At 61.3% G+C, this 27,829-nt stretch overlaps 1 protein-coding gene across 1 annotated transcript; it reads left to right on the plus strand.

The window, feature by feature from the left end:
* On the plus strand, positions 1–27,826 carry NR1I3 (nuclear receptor subfamily 1 group I member 3). The gene is made up of 9 exons (XM_050929898.1): positions 1–148; positions 8,686–8,909; positions 11,756–11,886; positions 14,549–14,730; positions 18,403–18,638; positions 19,300–19,445; positions 20,510–20,626; positions 21,344–21,449; positions 26,063–27,826. The coding sequence occupies exons 2-9, from the start codon at positions 8,722–8,724 to the stop codon at positions 26,190–26,192; spliced, it is 1,236 nt and encodes a 411-aa protein (XP_050785855.1). The 5' UTR covers positions 1–148; positions 8,686–8,721; the 3' UTR covers positions 26,193–27,826.
* Positions 27,827–27,829: the final 3 nt, after the last annotated feature.

Here is a 27,829-nt window from a genome sequence, read left to right on the forward strand (position 1 = left end):
GCCCATGACTGGAGACAGCCAAACACCCCCCTCTCAGACTGCCAGGCTTGGCCTGGCACTGCTCCCAGTCCAGCTTCCCACAAGGGTCTGTGACTGGGGAGTGCCCAGGGGACAAGCAGGGCCGACTTCTCAGCCCTAGGACATTAAGGTAAAGGGTGTCGGGCAAGGCTTTCCACCCCTCAGGCTGGGCTGAGTGTGAACGGGAGGCTGCAAGCCCCAGAGTGTGTGTGTGTGTGTGTCACCCCTGGGAGTGTGTGTGAGCCCCTGTGTGTGTGTCAGCCCTAGTGTGTGTGTTTGTGTGTGTGTGTCAGCCCCAGTGTGTTACCTCTCAGGGGCTACCCAGGACACACTGTCCCCATGTGCCCAAGGTCATCTCCCTGGCTGTTCTCATCTCCCTCACCTCCAGCTGCTCCCCCCTCCCTTTACACCCCCCAACTACTCCCCCCCACCCTCCCCTGCTGCTCCCGGCCTCCACTCCTTGAAGTTCAAAGTTCAAATTCCACCCAGGCTGTGAAATAAATCAATCTGAATCTGTCTGTGCGGACACTGCTGGGGAGGGAGCAGAGTCCCAGCCTGCGGGAATCCTAGGAGCCAGCCCCCACCTGCTCCGAGCTACACACCCCCAACCACACCATCGGTGAGCGGGCACATGGAATGGGTGGAGGGGCACAGCTAGGCTGAGGCGCTGGGGTGGCACAGGGTCTCAGCCTGTGTTTCCATGCTTCAAGAAGGGACAGAGACAGGGAGCTGGCGCTAATACCCTTCTTGATTCAGGGCCATCCAGGCAAGGTTCCCAGGTCTTCACACCAATGGGGGCCCCCTGGCTGGGCTTAATCCTGCTCAGGAAAGTGAGAGGAACTGGGGCCAACATGAGTGAGCAGCTGGGGAGACGGATAAGGCAGGTCTCTGGCAGGGAGAGGGGGCTTTGAACAAGTGATTGCAGTGGAATCATGAGAGCTCCGCAGCTGCCTCTGCCCCACTGTGACCGGGGGAGCCACCCAGCCCCAGCCTCAGGCCTTCAGCCTCCTCCCTGCCCCCTTCGTCCCCCTCTGGGTGCCGATCTCTGCCTGGTGCCCCCAGCCCTGGACAGCTGCCCATTTCTAATGAACTTTGCCTTCTCCAGGCTGGCTAATCTCCCCCCACGCTGGGTTAACTTCCCCGCACAGGCCCCAGATTGACCCTGTCGGGGAGGCGACCATGGAGCCAGTTCCTCACAGCCAGGCGGGTCACCTTGGCTCCCAGAGCAGCCTGCTTCCCCTTGACGAGGGGGCAGGCAGGGGGACCAAGTGCAACAGGTACTGGGGTGACACCCTCACCCAGGGCATCAAGAGGTTGGGCTCCTCCTGACTCCAGCAGGGCAGGGCAGGTCCAGCCCGAGACACAAGAACTGCCCGTGCTGGGCAGGCACAGAGTGTTGCACACACACTGCAGTGATGCCTGGCTTGGGCTAGGAGGGAACTTGAAGCCAGCCAGGTCCCAGGCACATGGAATGGGTGGGGAGGCGGCAGCTAGGCTTTGCCTGGTGAGTGTGAACAAAACAGCTGCTGCTGCCGGCCCTCCTCCCTGGACACTTTGCTGTGGAGAGAGGCAGGTGGTCAGATGCCATGTGAGGGGCTCCCGGGTGACTCGCTAGCAGAGCTGAGCACCTCCTTGCAGCCAGGGTTTAGGTGCCTAGCTTGGTGAGGGGGTGACACTTAGCTCACAGCCCTCCGGTCGGCATCTCCCATTGTCTGACTTGGGAGGTTCCCCTCAGTGTGTTGGAGTGTGGGTCACGGCAGTGTCAGATGCCCCTCCACCCCTTCAGTGTACAGGAGCCTAGGCCCCTAGCTCTGGTTGTCAAGTATCAGAGGGGTAGCCGTGTTAGTCTGGATCTGTAAAAGCAGCAAAGAGTCCTGTGGCACCTTATAGACTAACAGACATTTTGGAGCATGAGCTTTCATGGGTGAATACCCACTTCGTCAGATGCATGTAGTGGAAATTTCCAGGGGCAGGTATATATATGCAGGCAAGATAATGAGATAGTTCAATCAGGGAGGATGAGGCCCTGTTCTAGCAGTTGAGGTGTGAAAACCAAGGGAGGAGAAACTGGTTTTGTAATTGGCAAGCCATTCACAGTCTTTGTTTAATCCTGAATGGCAAGCCATTCAGTCTTCGTTTAATCCTTTAATCAAAAAAGAGCTCTCCAACCTGGAGACTCTCATTAATAACCAAACTTCCATACAAATGGACTTCACTAAAATAAGACAGGAGATCTACATTACTCACTTCACCTCTCTACAAAGGAAAAAGGACTGTAAGCTGTCTAAACTGCGACCTACCTCATGGGGCCACAACCGTGGTACCCCCAACCCACCCAGCAATATTGTCAATCTATCCAACTACACACTCAGCCCAGAAGAAAAGTCTGTTCTATCTCGGGGACTCCCTTTCTGCCCTGCCACCCCCACCAACATGATGCAGTTCTGCGGCGATCTGGAAGCCTACTTCCGCCGTCTCCGACTCAAAGAATACTTTCAGGACAACACTGAACAGCACACTGATACACAGGTACCCTCCCACCAACAGCACAAGAAGAAGAACTCCACATGGACTCCTCCTGAGGGTCGAAATGACAGTCTGGACCTATACATTGAATGCTTCCGCTGACGTGCACAGGCAGAAATTGTGGAAAAATAACATCGCTTGCCTCATAATCTAAGTCGTGCAGAACGCAATGCCATCCACAGCCTTGGAAACCACCCTGACATTATCATCAAAGAGGCTGATAAAGGAGGTGCTGTTGTCATCATGAACAGGTCTGACTACCAAAAGGAGGCTGCCAGACAACTCTCCAACACCAAATTCTACAGGCCACTTCCCTCAGATCCCACTGAGGAATACACTAAGAAACTGCAACATCTACTCAGGACACTCCCTACACTAATACAGGAACAAATCAACATACCCTTAGAGCCCCGACCAAGGTTATTCTATCTACTACCCAAGATCCACAAACCCAGAAATCCTGGATGCCTCATCATCTCGGGCATTGGCACTCTCACTGAAGGACTGTCTGGATATGTGGACTCTCTACTCAGACCCTATGCCACCAGCACTGCCAGCTATCTCCGTGACACCACTGATTTCCTGAGGAAACTACAATGCATTGGTGACGTTCCAGAAAACACCATCCTAGCCACCATGGATGTAGAGGCTCTCTATACGAACATCCCACACACAGATGGAATACAAGCTGTCAGGAACAGTATCCCTGATGATGCTACAGCACAACTGGCTGCTGAGCTCTGTGCCTTTATCCTCACACACAACTATTTCAAATTTGATGACAATATATATCTCCAGATCAGTGGCACAGCTATGGGCACCCGCATGGCCCCACAATATGCCAATATTTTTATGGCCGACCTGGAACAACGCTTCCTCAGCTCTCGTCCACTCACACCCCTTCTCTACCTACGCTACATTGATGACATCTTCATCATCTAGACCCATGGGAAAGAGTCTCTGGAAAAATTTCACCACGATTTCAACAGCTTCCACCCCACTATCAACCTCAGCCTGGACCAATCTACACGGGAGGTCCACTTCCTAGACACTACAGTGCAAATAAGTGATGGTCACATTACCACCACCCTATACTGAAAACCTACCGACCGCTATACCTACCTTCATGCCTCCAGCTTCCATCCCGGGCACATCACATGATCCATTGTCTACAGCCAAGCACTGAGGTACAACCGCATCTGCTCTAACCCCTCAGACAGAGACCAACACCTACAAAATCTCCACCAAGCATTCTCAAAACTACAATACCCGCATGAGGAAATAAGGAAACAGATCAACAGAGCCAGATATGTACCCAGAAGCCTCCTACTGCAAGACAAACCCAAGAAAGAAACCAACAGGACTCCACTGGCCATCACATACAGTCCCCAGCTAAAACCTCTCCAATGCATCATCAGGGACCTACAACCCATCCTGGACAATGATCCTACACTTTCACAGGCGTTGGGTGGCAGGCCAGTCCTCACCCACAGGCAACCTGCCAACCTGAAACATATTCTCACCAATAACTGCACACCGCACCATAGGAACTCTAGCTCAGGAACCAATCCATGCAACAAACCTCGATGCCAACTCTGCCTACATATCTACACCAGCGACACCATCACAGGACCTAACCAGATCAGCCACACCATCACCGGTTCATTCACCTGCACGTCCACCAATGTAATATATGCCATCATATGCCAGCAATGCCCCTCTGCTGTGTACATCAGTCAGACTGGACAGTCGCTACGGAAAAGGATAAACGGACACAAATCAGATATTAGGAATGGCAATATACAAAAACCTGTAGAACACTTCAACCTCCCTGCCCACACTATAGCAGACCTTAAGGTGGCCATACTGCAGCAACAGCCATACTGCAGCCAAACATCCCCACTCCCCAGGGGCTGAGAGGAGACAACCCATGAACCATTGTGATGAGGCTTGGATATAGCAGTGAGCAGGGCCAGCTATGTACTGAGAGAGCTAGGTCACTAGAAGGATAGATGGGGCTGGATGGAGACAAATACTGGGGTGTATGGGGATAATAAAAGGGTGTATGGGGATAGAGCAAGAGTGGGCAAACTTTTTGGCCTGAGGGCCATATCAGGGTTGCAAAACTGTATGGAAGGCCGGGTAGGGAAGGCTGTGCCTCCCCAAACAGCCTGGCCCTCGCCCTCTATCCGACCCTTCACACTTCCCATCTCAGACTGCCCCCCTTAGAACCCCTCAACCCCCCCTCCTCCTTGTCCCCTGACCACCCCCTCCTGGGACCCCTCATCCAACCCCCCAGGACCCCACCTCCTATCCGCTCCTTGACTGCTCTGACCTCTATCCACACTCCTGCCCCCTGACAGGCCCCACAGGACTCCCATTAATATCCAACCCCCCATTCCCATTCTCCGATTGCCCCCCCCAAACTCTGTCCCATCCAACCATCCGCTGCTCCCTATCCCCTGACTGCCCCCCTGGGAACCCTTGCCCCTTAAACCAACCTCTCGGCCCCCACCCCCTAACCATGCCACTCAAAGCAACATGTCTGGCAGCCGTTCCGCCTGGCTGGAACCAGATACACTGCCGCGCTGCCCTGCAAGAGCGCACCGCTCCGCTGCCCAGAGTGCTGCCCATGTGGCAGCGTGGCTGCAGGGGAGAGGAGACAGCGGGGGAGGGGCCGGGGGCTAGTCTCCCCGGCTGGGAACTCAAGGGCCAGACAGGATGGTCCAGCGGCCTGCAGGCCATAGTTTGCCCACTTCTGGGATAGATGGTGGAGGTGTGTGTATGGGGATAGAAGGGGGATGTATGGGGGGAGATGGGGATAGATGTGGGGTGTATGGGGATAGATGGGGTGTCTGATGATAGATGGGGATGTCTGGGGATAGCCAGAGTGGTGTATGGGGATAGAAGAGGGTGTATGGGGATAGATGGGGGGGTATAGGGATAGAAAATGGGTGTTTGGGGTGAGCCAGAGGGGTGTATGTGGATGGAAGAGGGTGTATGGGGATAGATGGGGGTGTATGGGGATAGAAGAGGGTGTCTGGGGATAGATGGGGGTGTCTGGGGATAGGCAGATGGGTGTATGGGGATAGAAGAGGGTGTCTGGGGATAGATGGGGGGCATGGGGAGAGATGGGGTGTATGGGGATAGGCAGAGGGGTGTATGGGGATAGAAGAGGGGGTATGGGGATAGATGGGGTGTATGGGGATAGAAGGGGGGTACGGGGATAGATGGGGAGTATGGGGATAGGCAGAGGGGTGTATGGGGATAGAAGAGTGGGTATGGGGATAGACGGGGGGTATGGGGATAGATGGGGTGTATGGGGATAGGCAGAGGGGTGTATGGGGATAGAAGAGGGGGTATGGGGATAGAAGAGGGTGTCTGGGGATAGATGGGGGTATGGGGATAGATGGGGGGTATGGGGATAGGCAGAGGGGTGTATGGGGATAGAAGAGGGTGTATGGGGATAGATGGGGGGTATGGGGATAGGCAGAGAGGTGTATGGGGATAGAAGAGGGGGTATGGGGATAGATGGGGTATAGGGATAGATGGGGTGTATGGGGATAGGCAGAGGGGTGTATGGGGATAGAAGAGGGGGTATGGGGATAGATGGGGTGTATGGGGATAGAAGAGGGGGTATGGGGATAGATGGGGGGTATGGGGATAGCCAGAGGGGTGTATGGGGATAGAAGAGAGAGTATGGGGATAGATGGGGAGTATGGGGATAGGCAGAGGGGTGTATGGGGATAGAAGAGTGGGTATGGGGATAGATGGGGTGTATGGGGATAGAAGAGTGGGTATGGGGATAGATGGGGGGTATGGGGATAGATGGGGTGTATGGGGATAGGCAGAGAGGTGTATGGGGATAGAAGAGGGGGTATGGGGATAGATGGGGTGTATGGGGATAGAAGAGGGGGTATGGGGATAGATGGGGGTATGGAGATAGGCAGAGGGGTGTATGGGGATAGAAGAGGGTGTCTGGGGATAGATGGGGGTATGGGGATAGATGGGGGGTATGGGGATAGGCAGAGGGGTGTATGGGGATAGAAGAGTGGGTATGGGGATAGATGGGGGGTATGGGGATAGATGGGGTGTATGGGGATAGAAGAGTGGGTATGGGGATACATGGAGGGTATGGGTATAGATGGGCTGTATGGGGATAGGCAGAGGGGTGTATGGGGATAGAAGAGGGGGTATGGGGATAGATGGGGTGTATGGGGATAGAAGAGGGGGTATGGGGATAGATGGGGGTATGGAGATCGGCAGACGGGTGTATGGGGATAGAAGAGTGTGTCTGGGGATAGATGGGGGTATGGGGATAGATGGGGGGTATGGGGATAGGCAGAGGGGTGTATGGGGATAGAAGAGGGTGTATGGGGATAGATGGGGGGTATGGGGATAGATGGGGTGTATGGGGATAGGCAGAGGGGTGTATGGGGATAGAAGAGGGGGTATGGGGATAGATGGGGTGTATGGGGATAGAAGAGGGGGTACGGAGATAGATGGGGGGTATGGGGATAGGCAGAGGGGTGTATGGGGATAGAAGAGAGAGTATGGGGATAGATGGGGAGTATGGGGATAGGCAGAGGGGTGTATGGGGATAGAAGAGTGGGTATGGGGATAGATGGGGGGTATGGGGATAGATGGGGTGTATGGGGATAGGCAGAGGGGTGTATGGGGATAGATGGGGGTATGGGGATAGATGGGGTGTATGGGGATAGGCAGAGAGGTGTATGGGGATAGAAGAGGGGGTATGGGGATAGATGGGGTGTATGGGGATAGAAGAGGGGGTATGGGGATTGATGGGGGTATGGAGATAGGCAGAGGGGTGTCTGGGGATAGATGGGGGTATGGGGATAGATGGGGTGTATGGGGATAGGCAGAGGGGTTTATGGGGATAGAAGAGGGGGTATGGGGATAGATGGGATGTATGGGGATAGAAGAGGGGATATGGGGATAGATGGGAGGTTTGGGATTAGGCAGAGGGGTGTATGGGGATAGAAGAGGGTGTCTGGGGATAGATGGGGGGTATGGGGATAGATAGGGTATATGGGGATAGGCAGAGGGGTGTATGGGGATAGAAGAGGGGGTATGGGGATAGACGGGGTATATGGGGATAGATGGGGGATATGGGGATAGGCAGAGGGGTGTATGGGGATAGAAGAGGGTGTCTGGGGATTGATGGGGGTATGGGGATAGATAGGGTGTATGGGGATAGGCAGAGGGGTGTATGGCAATAGAAGAGGGGGTATGGGGATAGACGGGGTGTATGGGGATAGGCAGAGGGGTGTATGGGGTAGTTGAGGGATAAAAGATGGATTCCCTGCAGAACATACTCAGCTGTGGGAGCGGGAGCTGGCCACTCACCAGGCTGATGCATTGGCAGCAGTGTTCCAGACGCAGCAACACACAGTGCACTGTGGCTGCACTGCAGAGGTGGTGGCTGGTGGAGCTGCCGGAGGGTAACTGGGGGCAGAGAAATGCTGTAACTGAGAGTGTTGCCCCCTGCTGGCAGGTCCTGCCTGTTCTGTAGCCCCCGTGGTGGGAGATGGCCCTGGAGAGGCCCGGTTCACTTGGTAGAAGATCCCCTATGGGTAGGTGACAGGTGGTGGGGCCATCTGACCATTGCCATCTGCTGCCCTCCTAGCTGGCGTTGGCACAGTTCCGGTGACTCCCGGCCCAGTGGCACAGAAAAAAGCTCCCCTTAGCGTGCTGCGGGGCATGGACTTCCAGGGACCCTGGCAAAGGCTGGACGCAGTCCTAGTAGAACTTGATACAGGGTCTCCCCAAACCCACTCGTCCAGGCTTTGAGAGAAACATCTGTGTGCGTGTCTGCATGAATCAGGGGTTATCCTACCACCCACTACCGCAGTACAACCGACAGCAACAGCTAATTTGTCGTGTGACTGCACAATGCCTGCAGGAGCATAAACAACGGGCTCCACTGGGATCTGCGGGGGGCTGTCCCTGGGGAAGGGAGGGTGGAGGAGCAATGGGGCCCACGGATGGGGAGCCGTCTCCTGGGGGAGGGCCAGGAGCCCAGGCTGGACTGCCCCTATGGAAAGACCACATGGCATGGTCTGACCTGGGCCGTCCCTGTGCTGGAGCCTAGGCCTGTCACTGACTCTCCTCTCCCCACAGCAGCTTGCCCGTGGGTGCCTGGGGTCAGGAGCTGCCATGCTCAGCCCCTCTGATAGGGAGAGCAGCAGCAGCAGCAGCAGCCCCAGCGTGCTGAGCCTCGGGGCCGGGAGCAGGGAAGACGGGGAGCCAGAGGGAGAGGAGAAAATCTGTGCTGTGTGCGGCGACCGAGCTACTGGCTACCACTTCCATGTCATGACCTGCGAGGGCTGCAAGGGCTTCTTCAGGTGAGAGCCCCCTTGGCGCCATCATCCTGCCAACCTCCAACCCCTTGTCCTGGGCCTTTCCACCCCATGGGGCTGGCAAGGATAAACGCTGCCTCCTATTGGCGCTGCACAGGCAGGGCACTGCCCTGGGTCACACCCAACACCCCTCAGAACAGGGAGGGTTTTGGGGGGGGGGGTTGTGCACTCGTGTGTGGGGGGTGCACAGGGTATGTGTAGTGTGTAATGGTGTTCTTATGTGCTTGTGGGGGTGGGGGGAAGTGTGCAATGAGATGTGTGTGCATGGAGGGGTTCGACCGATATTGCAACTGCATGCACCATCTCAGGGGACTGTGCTGTATCCAGTTTATGAATGGTTGCTGTAGCTTTGCGCCCAGGGATTGGAGCAGCTCCATGGGGGAAGGTTACCCAGGAACTAAAAACAGCGGTGTGGGGAGGTGATTCCTACAGCCCCGCGACTGTAAACAGCTCTGGAGAGGTACCTCCCTGGGGTGGTTTGCAGAGACTAGTTTAGGCCAGGGCAGTCACAGAGGACAAAGGAAGAAGGTGCTTTGTAAAGGCTGTTTCGGGTCTGAACCTTGCTGAAAGGTTGGAAAGGCAGCCGAGCCAAGCCTGTCTGGTTAGTGCACGTGCACAGCTCTTTCTCACCGTTACCCTTCCTCTGGAATGCTTTTGTCCTTCAGATACATGTGCTCTGCTGGGGGAAGGCTGAGGGGTCACTGGTAACACTGTCTTTGGAGAGAAAGCATGATGCGGGTGCTGCCTTGCTGGGGATGTCACAGTGTAAGGCAGGGGGCTGCAGTCTTAAAGTGTTGCTCAGGAAGGAGTGAGACGGGTCTCGGCCCACGTGAGGTGATGGCTGGGAGCTGGAAGCCTCAAGAAAATGCCCTCGAGTGGCCACAGAGGGGGAATACAGCTGCAGTTACCCTCAACTGTGATGGGGTGTAGTGTGCAAGGTGTATGTGTAAACTGGTGTGTCTATATGGGATGCGTGAGTAGGTTGTGGATGTGCATATTTGGGGTGCGTATTGGGATGTCTATGTGGGTGCGTATAGGGTGTGTCTGTGCGCGGGGGTATATGAGGGGAGTGTGCATTGGGATGTGGGATATCCGTATACTGGAGTGTGCAGGGGTGTGTTATGCACTGGCGTGTGTATATCGGGAGTGCGCATTGGGATGTATATGTGGATGTGTACACAGGTATGCGTATGCATTGGGGGGGCATGTGTGCATAGCATGTCTGTGCGTTGGGATGGGGGTGGGTGGGCGCGGTGTGTGTTTGTGTGCACACAGGCAATGCCCTGGCTCAGTGGCTGTTGTGTCCGGCCCTTATGGCAGCTGCCCTGTGGCTGTGCCGTCCTATGGCTCAGAGCCGATCACGTGCTCGTCTTCACAGGCGTTTGCTGCTGCCAACCCCAGGTTTATCTCAGCTGATGCCCAGGCGAGTACAGCTGTGGCAGTGACGCAGGGTGCGGCTGCGATGCTCTGCCAGGCGCAACTCCCACCCCCGAGTTTCAGGGAGCTGGAGCTAATACCCCTCTTGATTCAGGACCAGCCAGGCGAGGTGCCCAGGTCTTCACACTGAACTGAGGGCCTCACCTGCTGCCTCCTGCAGCTGCCAGCCTGAGACACGTGCCAGGCCTGATGGGCAGCAGCATCCCTGCACAGCTAACCAGGGTAACTCCCCGCTGCACAGTACTGCCAGGACCTGATACCCACACAGCACTCCCTACTGTGCCTCCACCCTGCTCCCTGCAGCACAGTGCCAGCCTGGGGCACTGGGGCCATCGCTGGCTGTGCAGGGCGAGTGCCCCTTCTGCTCCCTGCAGCACCGTGCCCCCAGTGCCATGCTAAGCTACTTTCACCACTTCCTGCAGCATGCTGCACATTCCTTTTGGGGTCTCCCATCCCCCTGCCCCAGAGTGACTGATTCGTTGTGAGGCTTATTCTCAGAGAAAGGTGTTGGGGTTTCAAGGCTTTGAGGCATTTTTAATGCTTGTGGCTTCTCCTCCATGCAGGGAAGAAACAGTTCTAGACACCCTGGTTCAGCCAGATGGGCTTGTCCCGGGCATTGCAACTAACCGGGACAACCAATGCCTGAGATGGCTACTGGGGGCAGGGCCCAAAGCCTCTTCACCATGGCTTCTTGCAGCACCATTTACCATTCTGTGTGCTTGTGTGTGTGTGCACGTGCAGGCATAGCCATCTGTCTGTTTGTGTGTGCTGGAATAACCATCTGTGTGTGTGACAGCAAGCATAGGAGGTGTGGGCCTACCCATCTGCATAGGGGGCAGATCTCAGGGAGGGGGCAGAGAGTTGGCACAGCCCAACGTGTTGGCATGTTACATGTCTGTGTTGCTCAGTGCCTGGGCCAGTACCCCCCGCCCAGGCACACAGACATGGTGGCCCTGTGCCAGGAGAAGCGTAGCTCGGACAGTTTGGTGAAGAGGAAGTCAGAAGCCGGCTTCCCCAGCTCTATCCCACAATGCAGTGCCTCGCAGCTGGAAATGACCCAGAAGCCCCTGCTCCTAGCAAGGGTGCTGGGCATTGGGTTGGACGTCCCTGTGCCTGGATGGGCGGGGAGCAGGAGCAGCGGGCTGTGCTGCGCCTGGGAGGGATGCAATGCTGCATGGAGCAGGCTGGGGATGAAGCCAGCAGAAGGCTGGGAGGGGATGGCGGGTTGCTGTGGAGTGCCGGGACAGCCTGCCTGAGTTGCTCTGAGCCTTGCGGTGCCAGGTTCCAATAGGTCGCTCGCTTGGGGCTCTCACTGTGTGGGGAGGAGGGCTCTCTGACCCTTTCCCAAGGCAGGGGGTGTCTCCTGCCCCCCAAACCCTGCCCCTCTTTTGCAGGCGGTCGATCAGCAAGGGCGTGTGCTTCACCTGCCCCTTCACCCGCAACTGCACCATCACCAAAGCCAAGCGCCGGCAGTGCCAAGCCTGCCGCCTCCAGAAGTGCCTGGCTGTGGGCATGAGGAAGGACAGTAAGTAAGGGCTTGGCTCCCCGCCCTCCTGCGCTGGTATCTGGTCCTGGGGAGGCTGGCAGGGGAAGCGCAAGGTCTGCTCTCCCCAGGACATCGGCACTCAGGGACTATCTGTGCTGTAGCCTTGTCAGAATGGAGGTGCTCCTCACTGGGCTCAGGGACCTTCTGTTGATGAACTCCCCGGCAGGGGAGATGCCAGGCTACAGAGGTGCAGGGTCGGTGCCGCGCAGGGGGTCCCGGCTGGCAGGGCGCTGGGCTGGGCTGGTGCCGCGCAGGGGGTCCCGGCTGGCAGGGCGCTGGGCTGGGCTGGTGCCGCGCAGGGGGTCCCGGCTGGCAGGGCGCTGGGCTGGGCTGGTGCCGCGCAGGGGGTCCCGGCTGGCAGGGCGCTGGGCTGGGCTGGGCTGGTGCCGCGCAGGGGGTCCCGGCTGGCAGGGCGCTGGGCTGGGCTGGGCTGGTGCCGCGCAGGGGGTCCCGGCTGGCAGGGCGCTGGGCTGGGCTGGTGCCGCCCAGGGGGTCCCGGCTGGCAGGGCGCTGGGCTGGGCTGGTGCCGCCCAGGGGGTCCCGGCTGGCAGGGCGCTGGGCTGGGCTGGTGCCGCCCAGGGGGTCCCGGCTGGCAGGGCGCTGGGCTGGGCTGGTGCCGCCCAGGGGGTCCCGGCTGGCAGGGCGCTGGGCTGGGCTGGTGCCGCCCAGGGGGTCCCGGCTGGCAGGGCGCTGGGCTGGGCTGGTGCCGCCCAGGGGGTCCCGGCTGGCAGGGCGCTGGGCTGGGCTGGTGCCGCCCAGGGGGTCCCGGCTGGCAGGGCGCTGGGCTGGGCTGGTGCCGCCCAGGGGGTCCCGGCTGGCAGGGCGCTGGGCTGGGCTGGTGCCGCCCAGGGGGTCCCGGCTGGCAGGGCGCTGGGCTGGTGCCGCCCAGGGGGTCCCGGCTGGCAGGGCGCTGGGCTGGTGCCGCCCAGGGGGTCCCGGCTGGCAGGGCGCTGGGCTGGGCTGGTGCCGTGCAGGGGGTCCTGGCTGGCAGGGCGCTGGGCTGGGCTGGTGCCGTGCAGGGGTTCCCGGCTGGCATGGCCCTGGGCTGGGCTGGTGCCGTGCAGGGGGTCCCGGCGGGCAGGGTCCTGGACTGGTGCCGTGCAGCGGGTCCCGGCTGGCAGGGCGCTGGGCTGGGCTGGGCTGGTGCCGTGCAGGGGGTCTCGGCTGGCAGGACACTGGTCTGGCCTGGTGCTGTGCGAGGTGTCCCAGGTCACTGTTGCCTAGTACTCACCCCTTGTTGCCCCCCAGCAGCATCCCTGCTGGTAACAGCAGAGCCACTCAGCCACTCTCTGCATCTGCTCTGTCCCCATCCCCACCAGCACCTGGCAAGGAGGGAGAAGAGGATCAAGCCATCAGCAATGTGGGGGCACGCAGGGGCCTTGGTGTGTCACCCAGAGGAGTAGACCTGTGTCATTGGGTGCTGGGCAGATAACCTGCTGGGGGGACTGGGCAGATAGCTCAGCGGGAGGCTGTGTGGATAGCTCACTGGGGGGGACTGGGCGGATAACCCACAGGGGGGGACTGGGGGCTGTGTGGATAGCCCACTGGAGGGGCTGCGTGGATATCTCGCTGGGAGGGCTGGGGGCTGGGTGGATAGCTTGCGGGGGGGGGGGGAGGTTGGAGGCTGCATGAATAGCTCCCTGGGGCGGCTGGGAGCTGCCTGGATAGCTTGCTGGGGGGCTGGATGGATAGCTCACTGTGGGGGGGCTGGGGCTGCATGGATAGCTCACTGGGGGGCTTTGTGCTTCCCCTGTGGAGCAGCCAAGGTCTCTGATTTGCAGCGAGTATCCGCTATCCAGTAATGGCTCTGGAGAGTCTGCCTGCCTGGCCCCGAGCCCCCGGCCCATGCAGCCCCAGCTCAGAGAAGGTGGCTGGTGCCCCTGATGTGTTTAAAGCCACCCTGTCTGGTGGGGGCAGCATTGGCCTCCTGGAGAACTGTCCCGTAGCAGTGGGGGGGGGTGGCTCCTGGTGGAAGTGACTCTCCTGTCCTTACTCCGGTCACTCCTGAGCGCCTGGCTAACACACGCTGCCTGCAAATGCCAGGAGCACTCAGGTTTGTAAAGCCACAAGGCCATACCCCTTCCTCCGGGACTCACAGCGCCCTAGCATGCTGCAGTTTAAACACATCAGGGGCACCTGTTGAGAGCTGGAACCCAGGAGTCTGGACTCCCAGGCACCTGCTCTGCACACTAGACCCCTCTCCGTCCCAGAGCCAGCAAGAGAACCCTGGCAGCCTAGTTTCAGCCTCACTCTTTACCCACTAGACTCCTGTTCTTTTCTGGCTGACAGCAGGGGCTGGTTGGGGTTTCTTCCTGGCTCTAGGATGAACCCAGGAGTCCTGACTCAGCCCTGCTCCTCCACCACTCTCCCCTCTATACCCCTCTCCAGCCCAGAGCTGGGATTAGAATGCAGGAGCCCTGGCTCCCAGTCCCTGCTCTCCCACTAGGCCCCGCTCCCTCCAGCCAATTTGGTAATGGAGCAAAGGCAGATAGTGGAGCCCACGGCCAGGGCAGCGCCATATCGAGCTCCCCAGGATCTCGGGTGGGGCTGAGGGAAAGGAAGCTGGGAGGCGTCTGTCAGCGTGGGCCTGGGGAGCTGTTGCTGGGGCCAAGCCCCTTACCCCTGCCTCCTGGCCTGGCAGTGATCATGTCAGAAGAGGCTCTGCAGATGCGCCGGGTCCTGCGGAAGAGGAAGCAGCAGGAGCGGGAGCCGGCGGGGGTGCCAGCAGAGCTGACAGAGGAGCAGGAGCAGCTCATCAGCATCCTCATCGAGGCCCACAAGAGGCACTTCGACTCTGGCTTCTCCCAGTTCGCGCATTGCCGGGTAAGAACCCCAACCGCAGCATCCCCTGCAGGCACCAGGGCAGCCACTGCCCCCCGAGCCACAGCCCCGCTGGAACCAGCCCCCCCATACACCAACCCAGCTCATCCCAACCATCCTCCTCCCTTGCAGGCACTGAGGCAGCCACTGCCCCCCAAGCCACACCCCCGCTGGAACCAGTCCCCCATACACCAACCCAGCTCATCCCAGCCATCCTCCCCCCTTGCAAGCACTGAGGCAGCCACTGCCCCCCGAACCACACCCTGCTGGAACCAGCCACCCATAAACTAACCCAGCTCATCCCAGCCATCCTCCCCACAGGCACTGGGGCAGCCACTGCCCCCTGAGCCACACCCCCACTGGAACCAGCCCCCCATACACCAACCCAGCTCATCCCAGCCATCCTCCCCACTCACAGGCACTGGGGCAGCCACTGCCCCCCGAGCCACACCCCCACTGGAACCAGCCCCCCCATACACCAACCCAGCTCATGCCAGCCATCCTCCCCACTCACAGGCACTGGGGCAGCCACTGCCCCCCGAGCCACACCCCCACTGGAACCAGCCCCCCCATACACCAACCCAGCTCATCCCAGCCATCCTCCCCACTCACAGGCACTGGGGCAGCCACTGCCCCCCGAGCCACACTCCCACTGGAACCAGCCCCCCCATACACCAACCCAGCTCATCCCAGCCATCCTCCCCACTCACAGGCACTGGGGCAGCCACTGCCCCCCGAGCCACACCCCCACTGGAACCAGCCCCCCCATACACCAACCCAGCTCATCCCAGCCATCCTCCCCACTCACAGGCACTGGGGCAGCCACTGCCCCCCGAGCCACACTCCCACTGGAACCAGCCCCCCCATACACCAACCCAGCTCATCCCAGCCATCCTCCCCACTCACAGGCACTGGGGCAGCCACTGCCCCCCGAGCCACACTCCCACTGGAACCAGCCCCCCCCATACACCAACCCAGTTCATCCCAGCCATCCTCCCCACTCACAGGCACTGGGGCAGCCACTGCCCCCCGAGCCACACTCCCACTGGAACCAGCCCCCCCATACACCAACCCAGCTCGCCCCCAAGCCCACTGGGCTGGCCACCACCCATAGAGCCACACCTCTGCTGGAACCAGCACACTGATCCAGCTCGACCGCAGCCTCTGCCTGCCCAGGCCCATCATCACAGCCTAGGCAGGTAAGGGGGTGGGGGCTGTTCAGACCCTTCTCCCCCCTACTGGGGTTGTAAGCAAAACAGCTGGGGCAGAACAGCTGCCATTGGCTATCTGAGTCACATGCTGGGATTCCTGCTCCCTGATTGGATCAGGCTGGTTACTGGGCCACGGGCTTGCATAGGTGACGTTTCACACCTGCCAGGGCTTCAGTCTGTTCTCTCTATAGGGTGCCCCCAGCCCCTCCCCCTCCCCTATTCCCCTTCCCTCCTGCCCCCTAGCCCACCTCTCCCCAGCCCCTCCCCCACCCCTCCCTCCTGTCCCCAGCCCACCCTCCTGCCCCCTAGCCCACCTCTCCCCAGCCCCTCCACCTCCCCTATTCCCCTTCCCTCCTGCCCCCTACCCCACCTCTCCCCAGCCCCTCCCCCACCCCTCCCTCCTGTCCCCAGCCCACCCTCCTGCCCCCTAGCCCACCTCTCCCCAGCCCCTCCACCTCCCCTATTCCCCTTCCCTCCTGCCCCCTAGCCCACCTCTCCCCAGCCCCTCCCCCTCCCCCTCCCCTCCCTCCTGTCCCCAGCCCACCCTCCTGCCCCCTGGCCCACCTCCCCCCCAGTACTCTGCCCCACCCTATCCCTCCCTCTCTCCTGCCCCCAGCCCCTCCACTTCCCCTATTCCCCTTCCCTCCTGCCCCCTAGCCCACCTCTCCCCAGCCCCTCCCCCTCCCCTCCCTCCTGCCCCCTAGCCCACCCTCCTGCCCCTCCCCCTCCCTCCTGTCCCCAGCCCCCCCTCCTGCCCCCTAGCCCACCTCTCCCCAGCCCCTCCCCCTCCCCTCCCTCCTGTCCCCAGACCACCCTCCTGCCCCCTAGCCCACCTCTCCCCAGCCCACCCTCCTGCCCCCTAGCCCACCTCTCCCCCAATACTCTGCCCCACCCCTCCCTCCTGCCCCCAGCCTGCCTCTTCCGCCCATCCCTCCCTCCTGCCTCCCAGCCCACCTCCCCCCAGTACTCTGCCCCACCCTATCCCTCCCTCTCTCCTGCCCCCAGCCCCTCCACTTCCCCTATTCCCCTTCCCTCCTGCCCCCTAGCCCACCTCTCCCCAGCCCCTCCCCCTCCCCTCCCTCCTGTCCCCTAGCCCACCTCTCCCCCAGTACTCTGCCCCACCCCTCCCTCCTGCCTCCAGCCTGCCTCTTCCCCCCATCCCTCCTTCCTGCCTCCCAGCCCACCTCCCCCCCAGTACTCTGCCCCACCCTATCCCTCCCTCTCTCCTGCCCCCAGCCCCTCCACTTCCCCTCTCCCTCCTGCCCCCCAGCCCACCTCTCCCACAGTGTTCTGCCCCACCCTGTCCCTCCCTCCTGCCCCCAGCCCCTCCCCTCTGCCTCACCCCTCCTTCCTGCCCCCCCAGCCCACCTCTGCCCCACCCCACCCCTCTCTCCTGCCCCCTCAGCCCATCTCCTTCCCCTCTGCCCCCCACCTTCCTTGCCTCCAGCCCCCACATCTCCTCCTTGCCACGCCACTCCATCCCTCCCTCCTGTCCACATCCCCTACCACTACCCCATCCCAGCCAGGGGAGGGCTTAGGCTGCCCTGGGCAGAGCCTGCAATTCCTGTGGGAAGGGAAGATGAACAGAGACATGGCCTGGGCTGCTCTGATCCCAGCAGGGCTCCCAACCCGGTGGGAGCAGCCACGTGTCTGCACCATCCTTGCTCCTGCCCAACTGCACCTGCATCTGCAGCGTCTGTACTTGCGGATCCTGGACATGCAGTTCTGACCCCCCAGGTCCCAGCTCAGCCCTGAGGGAGGCCTCGGCAGAGGACCCCCAGCCACTCTGTGGAAGCTGCGTTAGGGTTTGTAAACAGGGGCAGCTCTAGGCACCAGCAAAGCAAGCACCTGCTTGGGGCGGCAGGGATCCAGCATGGGAGCTGAGAACCAACAAGGGGCTCTGGGAGCTGTAGTTCCTTGGTTAGCTCCCTGTCTATAGAGCCAGCCCTGGAGCAGGGAAAGAACTACATTTCCCAGCATTCCCTTGGCCACTACCAACTGGAAAGGAAGGGAGCGAGTTACCAGTGACCCAGGGCTGCTGCGGAAGGAGGGTGCAGGTGGCGGCGGGGGAGAGCCCAGAGCTGGGGTGGGGGAGGGCATTGGTGGGGGGGAAAGGGGGAAGCCCAGCGCTGGGGCAGCAGGGGGTGCGGGTAGGGGGGAGAGCCCAGGGCCGAGGCAGCAGCGGAGTGTGACGGGGAGACCAGGGCTGAGACAGGGGGCAGCCAAATTTTTTTTTGCTTGGGGCAGCAAAAAAACCTAGAGCGTAAACCATGGCATATGCGGGGCTGCACCCCGCCGGGGTGTGGGCATTGGGGCAGGTGTACCCAGCAGTCCAAGGCTCAGCTGTATTGCAGGGCAATGCACCAGGGGCTCGCCACACCCCAGAGCCAGCCGCCTCTCCACAGGGCCAGGGCCACTGACAGCAGCAGCATTAAGTTTCTGACTGGGGCCTCTGTCTCCCCAGCCTCCGGTGCGATTGTACATCCACAGCCTGAGCCCTCAGAACCCACAGGAGCCCAGGGTTCCCCATGTCCTGCAGGGGCTCTCCCAGCCTCAGGAGGGCGGCCCTCGGGCCCCCTTGCAGAGCCTGCCAGGGGACATGCTGCCTGACATCTTCTCCATGCTGCCCCACTTTGCCGACCTCAGCACCATCCTCATCCAGCAAGTGATCAAATTTGCCAAGGAGATCCCAGCCTTCAGGTCAGCATGGCTGGGCTCCCACACGCCGGGGAGCCGGGTGGGCATGGAGGGCAACTGAGGGCAGGCAGCTCAAACTGCCTGGCTGGAGGGGGAGTGGGAAACGGGAGCTGAAACCCTGAGTGACACGCCTAGCTCAGCACAGCTAGCACCTGCTTTACCCCGCTCCTACCCCACGCACCTCCGATAGCCCCACCTTGCTGCATCCCTCCTGTACCCCTCAGCCCCACCCTGCCGCATCCCTGCTCCCCCACCCCCTCAGCCCTGCCCTGCTGCATCCCTCCTGCACCCCACCCCGCTCAGCCCTGCTCAGCCGCATCCATACAGCACCCTGCACCCTCAGCCCTGCCCAGCAACATCCCTGCTCCCCCACCCCCCTCAGCCCCACCCTGCTGCCCCCTGCACCCCCAGCCCCACCCTGCTGCATTCATGCTCCCACCCCCCACCTCCAAGCCCTACCCTGCCTCATCCCTGAGGTCCCCAGTCCCTGCTCCCCCTGTACCCCAGTTTACCCCCACCCCCCTGAAACCTGCTAAGCCCAGCCCCCGCATGGTCCCTCCCCCACCCCATTTTGCACATGGCCTATGGCCCTGCTCTGTCCAGCTGCTCCCAGCCTGGCTTCCTGGCCTGCTCTCACGCTCTCTCTCCTGCTCTCTCCGGGAAGGAGTTTGCCGATTGATGACCAGATCTCGCTTCTCAAAGGCGCCACTTTGGAGATCTGCCAGATCCAGTTCAACACAATCTTCAACGAGGAGACCAAGGTCTGGGAGTGCGGCCAGCACTGCTACACCATCCAAGACGGCGCCCTGGGTGAGTCCCTCTGACGCAAGGGGCTGGCCCAACTCCCCCGCGTTCTCTCTACTTCTAGCCCCCAGTGTCCCCCACAGGGGCTCCCACGGCCCAGGCTAGGGGAGTCCTGGAAGGGAACGTGGGCTGCCATTCCCAGAATCCCCTGACAAGAACAGTGGTTCCCCCTGCGCCCCGTCGCAGCGCTATGCCCTTGCCCAAGGCCGGCTCCAGGCCACAGCGCGCCTTGGGGCAGCACGCCACAGGGGGCGCTCTGCCGGTTGCCAGGAGGGTGGCAGGCGGCTCCGGTGGACCTCCCGCAGGCATGCCTGCGGAGGGTCCGCTGGTCCCGTGGTTCCGGTGCAGCATCCGCAGGCACGCCTGCGGGAGGTCCATCAGAGCCGCGGGACCACCGGACCCCCTGCAGGGAAACTTGCGGGAGGTCCACCGGAGCCGCGGGACCGGCGAGCGGCAGAGCGCCCCCCGCGGCGTGCCGCCGTGCTTGGGGCGGCGAAATTGCTAGAGCCGACCCTGCCCTTGCCTATGGGGAACCCACCCCCGGGCTGGCAGGAGGGGCTGGAATAGTGACTGACACAGCTACAGCCCTGCACCGCACAGCGCCAAGCAGTGATTGAGCACCGACACGGTGGAAATGCTAGACGTGCAGCCCCCGAGGACTTCGCTGCGGCAGGACATACGAGGCACAGGATCGCTGCCCGCTGCGACATGGGTGAGATCAGGTGGTCTGAGGACGTTTCCCAAGGCAGGGCCAGGCTAGGAGCCCTGGGGCCTGTCTCCCAGGCAGAGGTGGCAGAGCCACGTCCTACCGCCCCAGCCACGCTCAGTCTTGGTGTGCTATGAGATGCCTGCTTCTCTCTGTGCTTCCCGAGGCTGCAGTCCCCGAGAAGCTGGGCCTTCCCCACCCTGTCCTGTCCTGCAGTGCATTGTACCTCTCCTAGCCGCCGCCCCCACCCCACGACTTCCCTGAGCCCTGGCAAGCTGGCAGCTGAGCTTGGAGCTGTGGCCCCACTGGGGAGCCCTGGGCCAGCCAGTGCAGCTCCCCCATCACCCCTCATCTCTGTCTCCAGCTGGGTTCCAGCAGATCTACCTGGAGCCGCTGCTCAAGTTCCACATCAGTCTGAGGAAGCTGAGGCTGCACGAGGCTGAGTACGTCCTGCTGCTGGCCATCGCCCTGTTCTCGCCTGGTGAGCCCTCCCCCAGCCCCCACCACGGGCTCGGAGGCACCCCCCCAACCTTGCCACCACGATGGGCACTGAGCTCTCCCAGCCCCCACCACGGGCTCGGAGGCCTCCCCCAACCTGGCAACCATGATGGGCACTGAGCCCCCCCGTTCCCCTCAGGCTCCAGGCCCCCCCCGCAACTTGCCCCACACACCCGGCCCCCACCACGGGCTCTGAGCCCCCCCCGGCCCGGCCCCCACCATGGGCACTGAACCCCCTGGCCCGGCCCCCACCATGGGCACTGAGCACCTTCCCAGCCTGAAGGGCTCAGAGCCCCCACAGCCTTTACTACAGACACTGAGCTCCTACCCAGCCCCCAAACAGGCACTGAGTCCCATATCCAGCCTCCCATCCTGCTCCTCCTATGGGCACTAACAAGGTGGGGTGCCGAGCCCCCTGCCCAGCCCTCCCAGCCTGCACTACCCCAGTGGGACAGTGCGATGGCACATAAGGGCATATCCATGGCCCCATCATTTGACCAGTGGAAGTCACTGTGCCTGTGAGCAGGGAGTGGGCACTGAACCCCCCCAACTCCAGGGCTTGCACTGTCTGCACAACAGGGTAACTCCCGCCCCTGGGATTCCTGCACTAAGCCTCCCACATACACGTAGGTGCCCCCGACCCCAGGGTACGTGGCCCCTGCTCTGCCTGCACACTCATGCCAGGGCTGCCTTCCCCCAGACCACCCTGGCATCACCCAGCACCACACCGTCGACCAGCTGCAGGAGAAGATGGCTCTCACGCTGAAGAGCTACATTGACCAACGGCACCCACTGCCCGAAGGCAGGTGAGCAAGGGACCCCCTGTCCTGGGTCCACAGGCTGGGTGCCATGTCCTTGCTTTTTACCAGTCCTTGGAGGTGCCAGTCAGTGTGCCAGACCACCCAGGGGCCACGTGTCTCCACAGGGGCAGGCCACGTGGCCTCTCCGCCTCTAAGACAGCCCTAGGCCCCCTACTCCACCCTGTGAGCTCTGCCCAGCTGAGCCAGGCTCCTGGGCAGAGATGTTCCTCTCTTCCTCAGGGAGCTGGGCACCTCGACAACACTCGGAGCCTCTCCCAGCCAGAGCAGGTTTATTGGTACCCTGGAGCATGGAACGGGGAGGCCTTAGGTAGCCCAGAGCAACCCAGGGGAAGAGACAGGCCACGTGGGCCAACATCAGGCTCTGCTCCCTGTGCCTGTGTGTGACCCTGGGCCCAGTTCTTCCCAGCCACCTCCTGCTGTCTCCCCCATTGTCTTCCTGCTGAGTTCATGCCTCCAGCGCCTGCTGGGAGCCACCCACTGACAATGGCAGGGGGTTCCATTGGCTCTCCAGGGTCCCAGCAAGCTCTTAATTACCCACCTATGTCACCCCAGGCAGCTTCCTCATGGCTCGGACTCTTTACATGCAGGGCAGAGCAACACCACACCTGGAGGGAAACTGAGGCACATAGTGGAATTATAAAAATATTACCAAAATTCCCATATTCTTCCTCTCCCGACCCCGCAAGGGCAGGTGAGTGAGAGCCTCTCACTAGCTTGACTAGCAAAGCTGGGGCAGGAGGGGGCTTCTGGTGGGAACAGGGCCCAAAGCACTGAGCAGCCCAGCAGGGGGGCACTCACTACCATGGCCCAGAGAAGGGCAGGGAGAGCCCTTCCTGGAGCCTAGCCTGGTACCCAGCCCATCTCTGGGATGTCTGGGTAGGCTTTATCCTCACTCATGCCCGGGAGAGATCTTCCAGGGCTGGTGACTGAGGGATTTGGAGGGCAGATGAGGGGACCCAGGGCCCTGATGCAGGGTCACGTGGCTGAGCTGGGAATTGAACCCAGCTGTCCTGGGGCCCAGCCACGTGCCTTGCCCGCTAGCCCTTGCAGTGTCCTGCTGATGGGGTGGGATCAGAGCGAACCCGTGCATCCTGGGCCCAGCGGTTGCAGCGAGCAGTCCAGGGAGGGAGGCCAGAGGCAAAGCCTCTGCCCATTGCCTGGATGTCCAGGCTTTCCCAGGAGCTGGGGGCAGCTGGCACCTGCAGGGGTCACACTGATATGTGGGGGCAGTGAGAACTGAGCACTGGCCCATGGGAGCCCTGGTGGGGGCTCCAGGGTGTGGCAAGGCCAGGGGCCCAGGGCCACAGGGACTGATTGTTCAGAGCTCCTGTGTCCTTGGTGCCATGTTCCCCAGGGACCCGGGACCTGGCAGTGACTCCCATCCATTCAGCGGGCTGGGAGGCAGCAGGCCGGGGCCAGGGCAGAGGGTCCCACCATGCCCTCTGGGGCTAGGGTGCAGAGCTGAGCGCTCAGGAGGTCCAGGCAGAGAGGATTGTGGGAACTGTCACTGTGAGGTGGCTGGGTTCACTGCATCGCCGATGGCTCCAGTCTCCCCAAGCGTCTGCACCCCAGGGGTCTGGCCGCGCTACCTTCCCCTCTTGGGGGGATCCTCCCCGCTCAGCCCAGAGCCCTAGGTCCCAGCAGGCCCCACTGGGGCCGGCCCCTGCTGCCACCCCCCTCCGGGAGCTGTGACCGAGGCTCGCTAGGACCATCAGAGCTTCCTTAGCAGAATCCAGCAGAGAAATGGATCCTAAACCATGGAAAAGTCTGTGCGGGCCTGTGTTGCACAGAGATCTGGGGCAGCCCTGGCTTGCTGCCCACCCCACCCCCTGCCCCAAATCTGGGGGAGATGAGGCAGCCCTGGCTTGCCCTCTCCCTCCCTTCCCCCGAGCCCTGAGTCTGGGGGAGCTGAGGCAGGTCTGGCTTGTCCCCCAGTCCTGAGGCTGTGGGAGCTTATTCCTGTGCAGTCCCTCGCACGGTCCTGTCTCTGTGCTCTGAGCCACTTCAAAGCGCTGGGGGTGGTTCTCATGCCCAGCTCTGGAGTCTCTCTCCTGGAAGTCAGTCCCCCAGCTGCTCCCTCAGGACAGAGAAAACTTTGACCCCTCTGTGATCGCTCACATGGCTGCACGCGCAGACACTGCACACCGATGCAGCCACACATCGATGCCCAGCACCCGGAAATCACTCACGCACACACAAACACACAGCTACTTACACTTGCACACACGCATATCACAGCCATTTAAGAGTACATCTCCCATGGCCATCCTGTGTGCAGCTGCTCACATGACACACCTTGCAACGCACCTACTTGTGTAACCCTCTTGGCAGGTGGAGCCAGCAGCAACCAGGGCTGAGTTCAATATCTAGGGGTTTCTTTTCAACAGTAGAACACAGAACCAGCTCGAACCCCCACCCAGTAACACCACCCCATGGGCGCCTCTACTTCCCCACTCACAAGCACAGTGTCTGTGTGTAGAAAACAAACTTTTAATGACCGGAGGGAAGTCACCTGACATACATTAGGGAAAATGCCACAAGCAGGATTCATAACCATAAAACTGTCAGCAGGACACACCCCAGAGTGCATGGGGCAGAGCCTTTCACCTCATGTCCTTGAGTTCTACAACCAACAGTTCCTTTTCTGTGCCCCCCTCTGCTCCCTCCACAGATCCCACTCACAGGGGTGTTGTCTCGGGTCAGTGAGGACCCAGGGTTCAGAGGTGCATCTTGCTGCTCTGCTATCAGCCGCTTCTGCGAGCTACCCACCCAGGACCGGCGCTAGAGTTTTGAGCGCCCTAGGCGGACGGCAATTTCACCGCCCCGCGCGCTGGTCCCGCGGCTCCGGTGGAGCTGCGGCAGTGGTGTCTGCGGGAGGTCCACCAGAGATGCACGAGCAACTATCCGCAGGCACGACTGCGGCAGCTCCACGGGCGCTGCCTGCTGCCCCCTCCGGACACCCTGGACTGCTGGCTGCCGCAGCGGCGCCCTGACCCAGGGTCAGTGCGCCTCCGCGGCAGCCAGCAGCCCGGGGTTTCCCTCGGCCAGGGGACCCCCGCCCCTGGGCTGCCGGCTGCCGGGGCAGCGCCCTGACCCAGGGGACACCCTGCACTGCCGGCTGCCTCGGAGGCACCCTGACCCAGGGGACACCCTGGGCTGCCGTGGAGGCGCGCTGACCCAGGGGACACCCTGGACTGCAGGCTGCCGCAGAGGTGCCCTGACCTGGGTGACCCCCTGGGCTGCCGGCTGCCGTGGAGGCGTCCTGACCCAGGGGACACCTTGGGCTGCCGGCTGCCGTGGAGGCGCCCTGACCCAGGGGACACCTTGGGCTGCCGGCTGCCGTGGAGGCGTCCTGACCCAGGGGACACCTTGGGCTGCCGGCTACCACTGGCAGCTCAGACTCCCTCTCTGTCCCAGCAGCAGCGGCTGCTCAACCATTTAAAAAAAAATTGGGGGGGCACTTTTTGGCACCCTAGGCAACCGCCTAGTTCGTCTAAATGGTTGCACCAGCCCTGTACCCACCTTCTGCTGCCATCTGCCTCTCTGCTGTGACCTCTGTAGGTTAGTCTCTTGGTGATATTTGAGCTCTCAGCCAGCTGGGTAGAAACACTGCTCCACCATAAGGGATGTCTGCTCTTCTTGGGTACTTAAAATAACAAAAGGCTCCTAATGGAGCCTAGTGAGCTCTGTCTTTGAACAGTGAGGAGAAACACCAGACCAGTGACCTTTAGGAAGACACCTAGCTAAAATACCTGTCCTCACCCTTCTGACTTTCCCAGGGCTGAGGCCTTCCAGCCCCTGGCTTAGCGAGTTCCTTTCAGCTGAAGATAACAACATTGATAATGACATTTCGCTGGGTAACCCAGCACCAGCCACAGCTGGTCAGTGGGAGCTCCACAATTCTCTGCTGGATACCTATGCACAGTGGGTGTGCTCATGGAAATACAGTTTGCTCCTGAAGTTTTTCCCCATCCCCAGCTAGCAGTCAGGGAGGGCTCATTCAGACCCTGCTTACACTTGTGTGCACAAGGCCTTATCACTACTAGCCAGCCCCCCCTCTGCCTCAGCCAGCCAGAGGTTGATTTGCCTTTGGGCAGCTGGAAGCAAAAGGGGTAGCTAGAGAAGGAGTGGGCTCCTTGTCCAGGGGGTAGCTAGGGAAGGAGTGGGCTCAGCCTGGGAGCCCCTCTCCCCAGTGGGGCCCAGCCAGCTCCCATCCAAGGGGCAGCTGCTTGGCCCAAGAGTTTTCAGTCTAGCCTCCTGCCCCCCTGTGTTCCAGCCACATGCACCTCCTGTGAAACAGCCCATTGGGGTAGGGGGATGGGAGTCAGGTCAGGACTCCTGAGCTCTAGTTCCAGCTCTGGAGGGAAGTGGGATCTAGTGGGTTCATAGCAGAGGGGCTGGGAGTCAGGGCTCCTAGGTTCTGTTCCTGACCCTGTGCATAGAAAGGTCCCTTCCCCCTCACGTGCCTCAGTTTCCCCTATCTCCTACCCAGGCTGTGTGGAATGGAGTCCTGGAGTGGGGGTAAGCTGTTCCTGCCATGGCACAAAGCGACTGCCAGGGCCACAGGCGGGGCTGACACTCAGCTCCTTCTGCCCCAGGCTCCTCTACGCAAAGCTGCTCTTGCTGCTGACCGAGCTGCGGACGCTCAAGGTGGAGAACACACGGCAGATCCTGCACATCCAGGACCTGACCGCCATGACGCCGCTGCTCTCCGAGATCATCAGCTAGAGCCCGGAGTCAGGACCTGCTGGCTGGCCTGGCCCTCCTCGCTGGGGCCAGGATCCCACTGGACCAGGGGCCCCCTGGCTGGGGTGGGTACCCTACTGGACAGGGCCTCCCATCGGTGGGGCTGGGACCCCACTGAACTGAGCCCCCCTCACTGGGGCCAGGACCCCACTGGACCGGGCCTCCCCTTGCTGGGGCTGGGACCCCACTGGACCGGGCCTCCCCTTGCTGGGGCCGGGACCCCACTGGACCGGGAACCTCCCCCCAGCTACTTTCCAAGCCCATCTGCTGCCCCCCAGGAGCTCAAGGACTCCTCGGCTGAGCCCTGCAGCCGGATCCAGCCGCCCGATCTTGTTGCTCCTGCCTTGTTGATCCTCTCCCCTCCACTCAGCGAATCCAACCCGCTCTCAGCTCCAGGGGGCCTGGGCTGGCTGTGGCTCCGAGGAATCAAAACCAACCCCTTGGCTCAGCTGAGCCCCTGCCCAGCCAGCACCGCTTGTGCAGAGCAGCCCAGGGACACGGCTGAAATGGGCCAGAACCAGCCTGCGTCTGGACCAGATATGAGCCTGATGCTTGAGCCCAGGTAGGCCCAGATGCTGGATGCTGCAGCCAGGCAGGGGTGGGACTGGGCATGTGGCCATTCGGTTCCACCTGCGGCCTCGGGGGCTCTAGCCCTTCTGCCCAGTGTCACCTTGGGCCAGCGTCTGCACCAGAGCCTAGCCAGGCCCAGCGCTGGGAGCAGGAGCACTGGGTATGGCTGAGAGTGAGACACCAAGTGGGAAGGGGAGTCAGACCCACGAGTGGGGCAGACCCTGTGATTCTCCAGGGCCTGCTCTGAGCCCAGTAGGCAGCGTGGGGCTGCCCACTGCCGCTCACAAGCCTAGAGGAGCACCCAGTCCAGGATGTGCCAGCGCCTGCAGCCAGCCTGGCAAGACAGCCTGGCATGAGGCCTGCATCCCCCAGCCCTGTGTGGGGCCTGCCCTTCAGCCCCCCAACCCTGACCCTTGCCTCTGTGTGGGGCCTTCCCCCTGGTCCAAAGCCTGTGCCTTGGCAGTGCCCCACCGCAGCACTGCCTCCTGCCCTATACAGAGCCTGCCCCCCTCTATACAGGTCCTGGCCCTCAGCCCTGACCCATCCCACAGGGAATGCCCCCCTCAGTCCTGCCCCCCCAATTCAGGGCCTGCCCCTTGACCCTGCCCCACCCTAGGACAAGATCAGCCTGCTGGCCACACAGGATTGACCCTTTTAAACAGGAAAACTGAGGCACCAAGCAGTGCTGTGACTTGAGCCTCTGGCCGTTGGTTTCTCAGCCTGGCTCTGCTCCCAAGGGCCGTGGCTCTAGCTGCCAGGAGCCGAAAAGTGCTGCCAGCGTAGCCGAGAGGGGCCCAGCTGGGGAGCCAGGGAGATCATGCCCACTTGCCCGGCTGCCCTTGTAGGGTGGACAAGGTCATATTGGCTGGGTCCCTCGTGTCTCTGGACATGGGGAGGGTGTTTGTTTGAGGCCTGTTGCTGGAGTTGTGAGTGCTCAGCATAGGCCAGTGCCCAGGGGCCCTGGGGTCAGAGGGCACAGAACCCAGGTGTCCTATCTGTCCCAGGTGCGGCCATTTACTCTAGTGAGGCACTCTCAGTGTCTGTTTGGG

Source organism: Gopherus flavomarginatus, chromosome 20, assembly GCF_025201925.1.
Source record: "Gopherus flavomarginatus isolate rGopFla2 chromosome 20, rGopFla2.mat.asm, whole genome shotgun sequence".
Classification (NCBI taxonomy): Eukaryota; Metazoa; Chordata; order Testudines; family Testudinidae; genus Gopherus; species Gopherus flavomarginatus.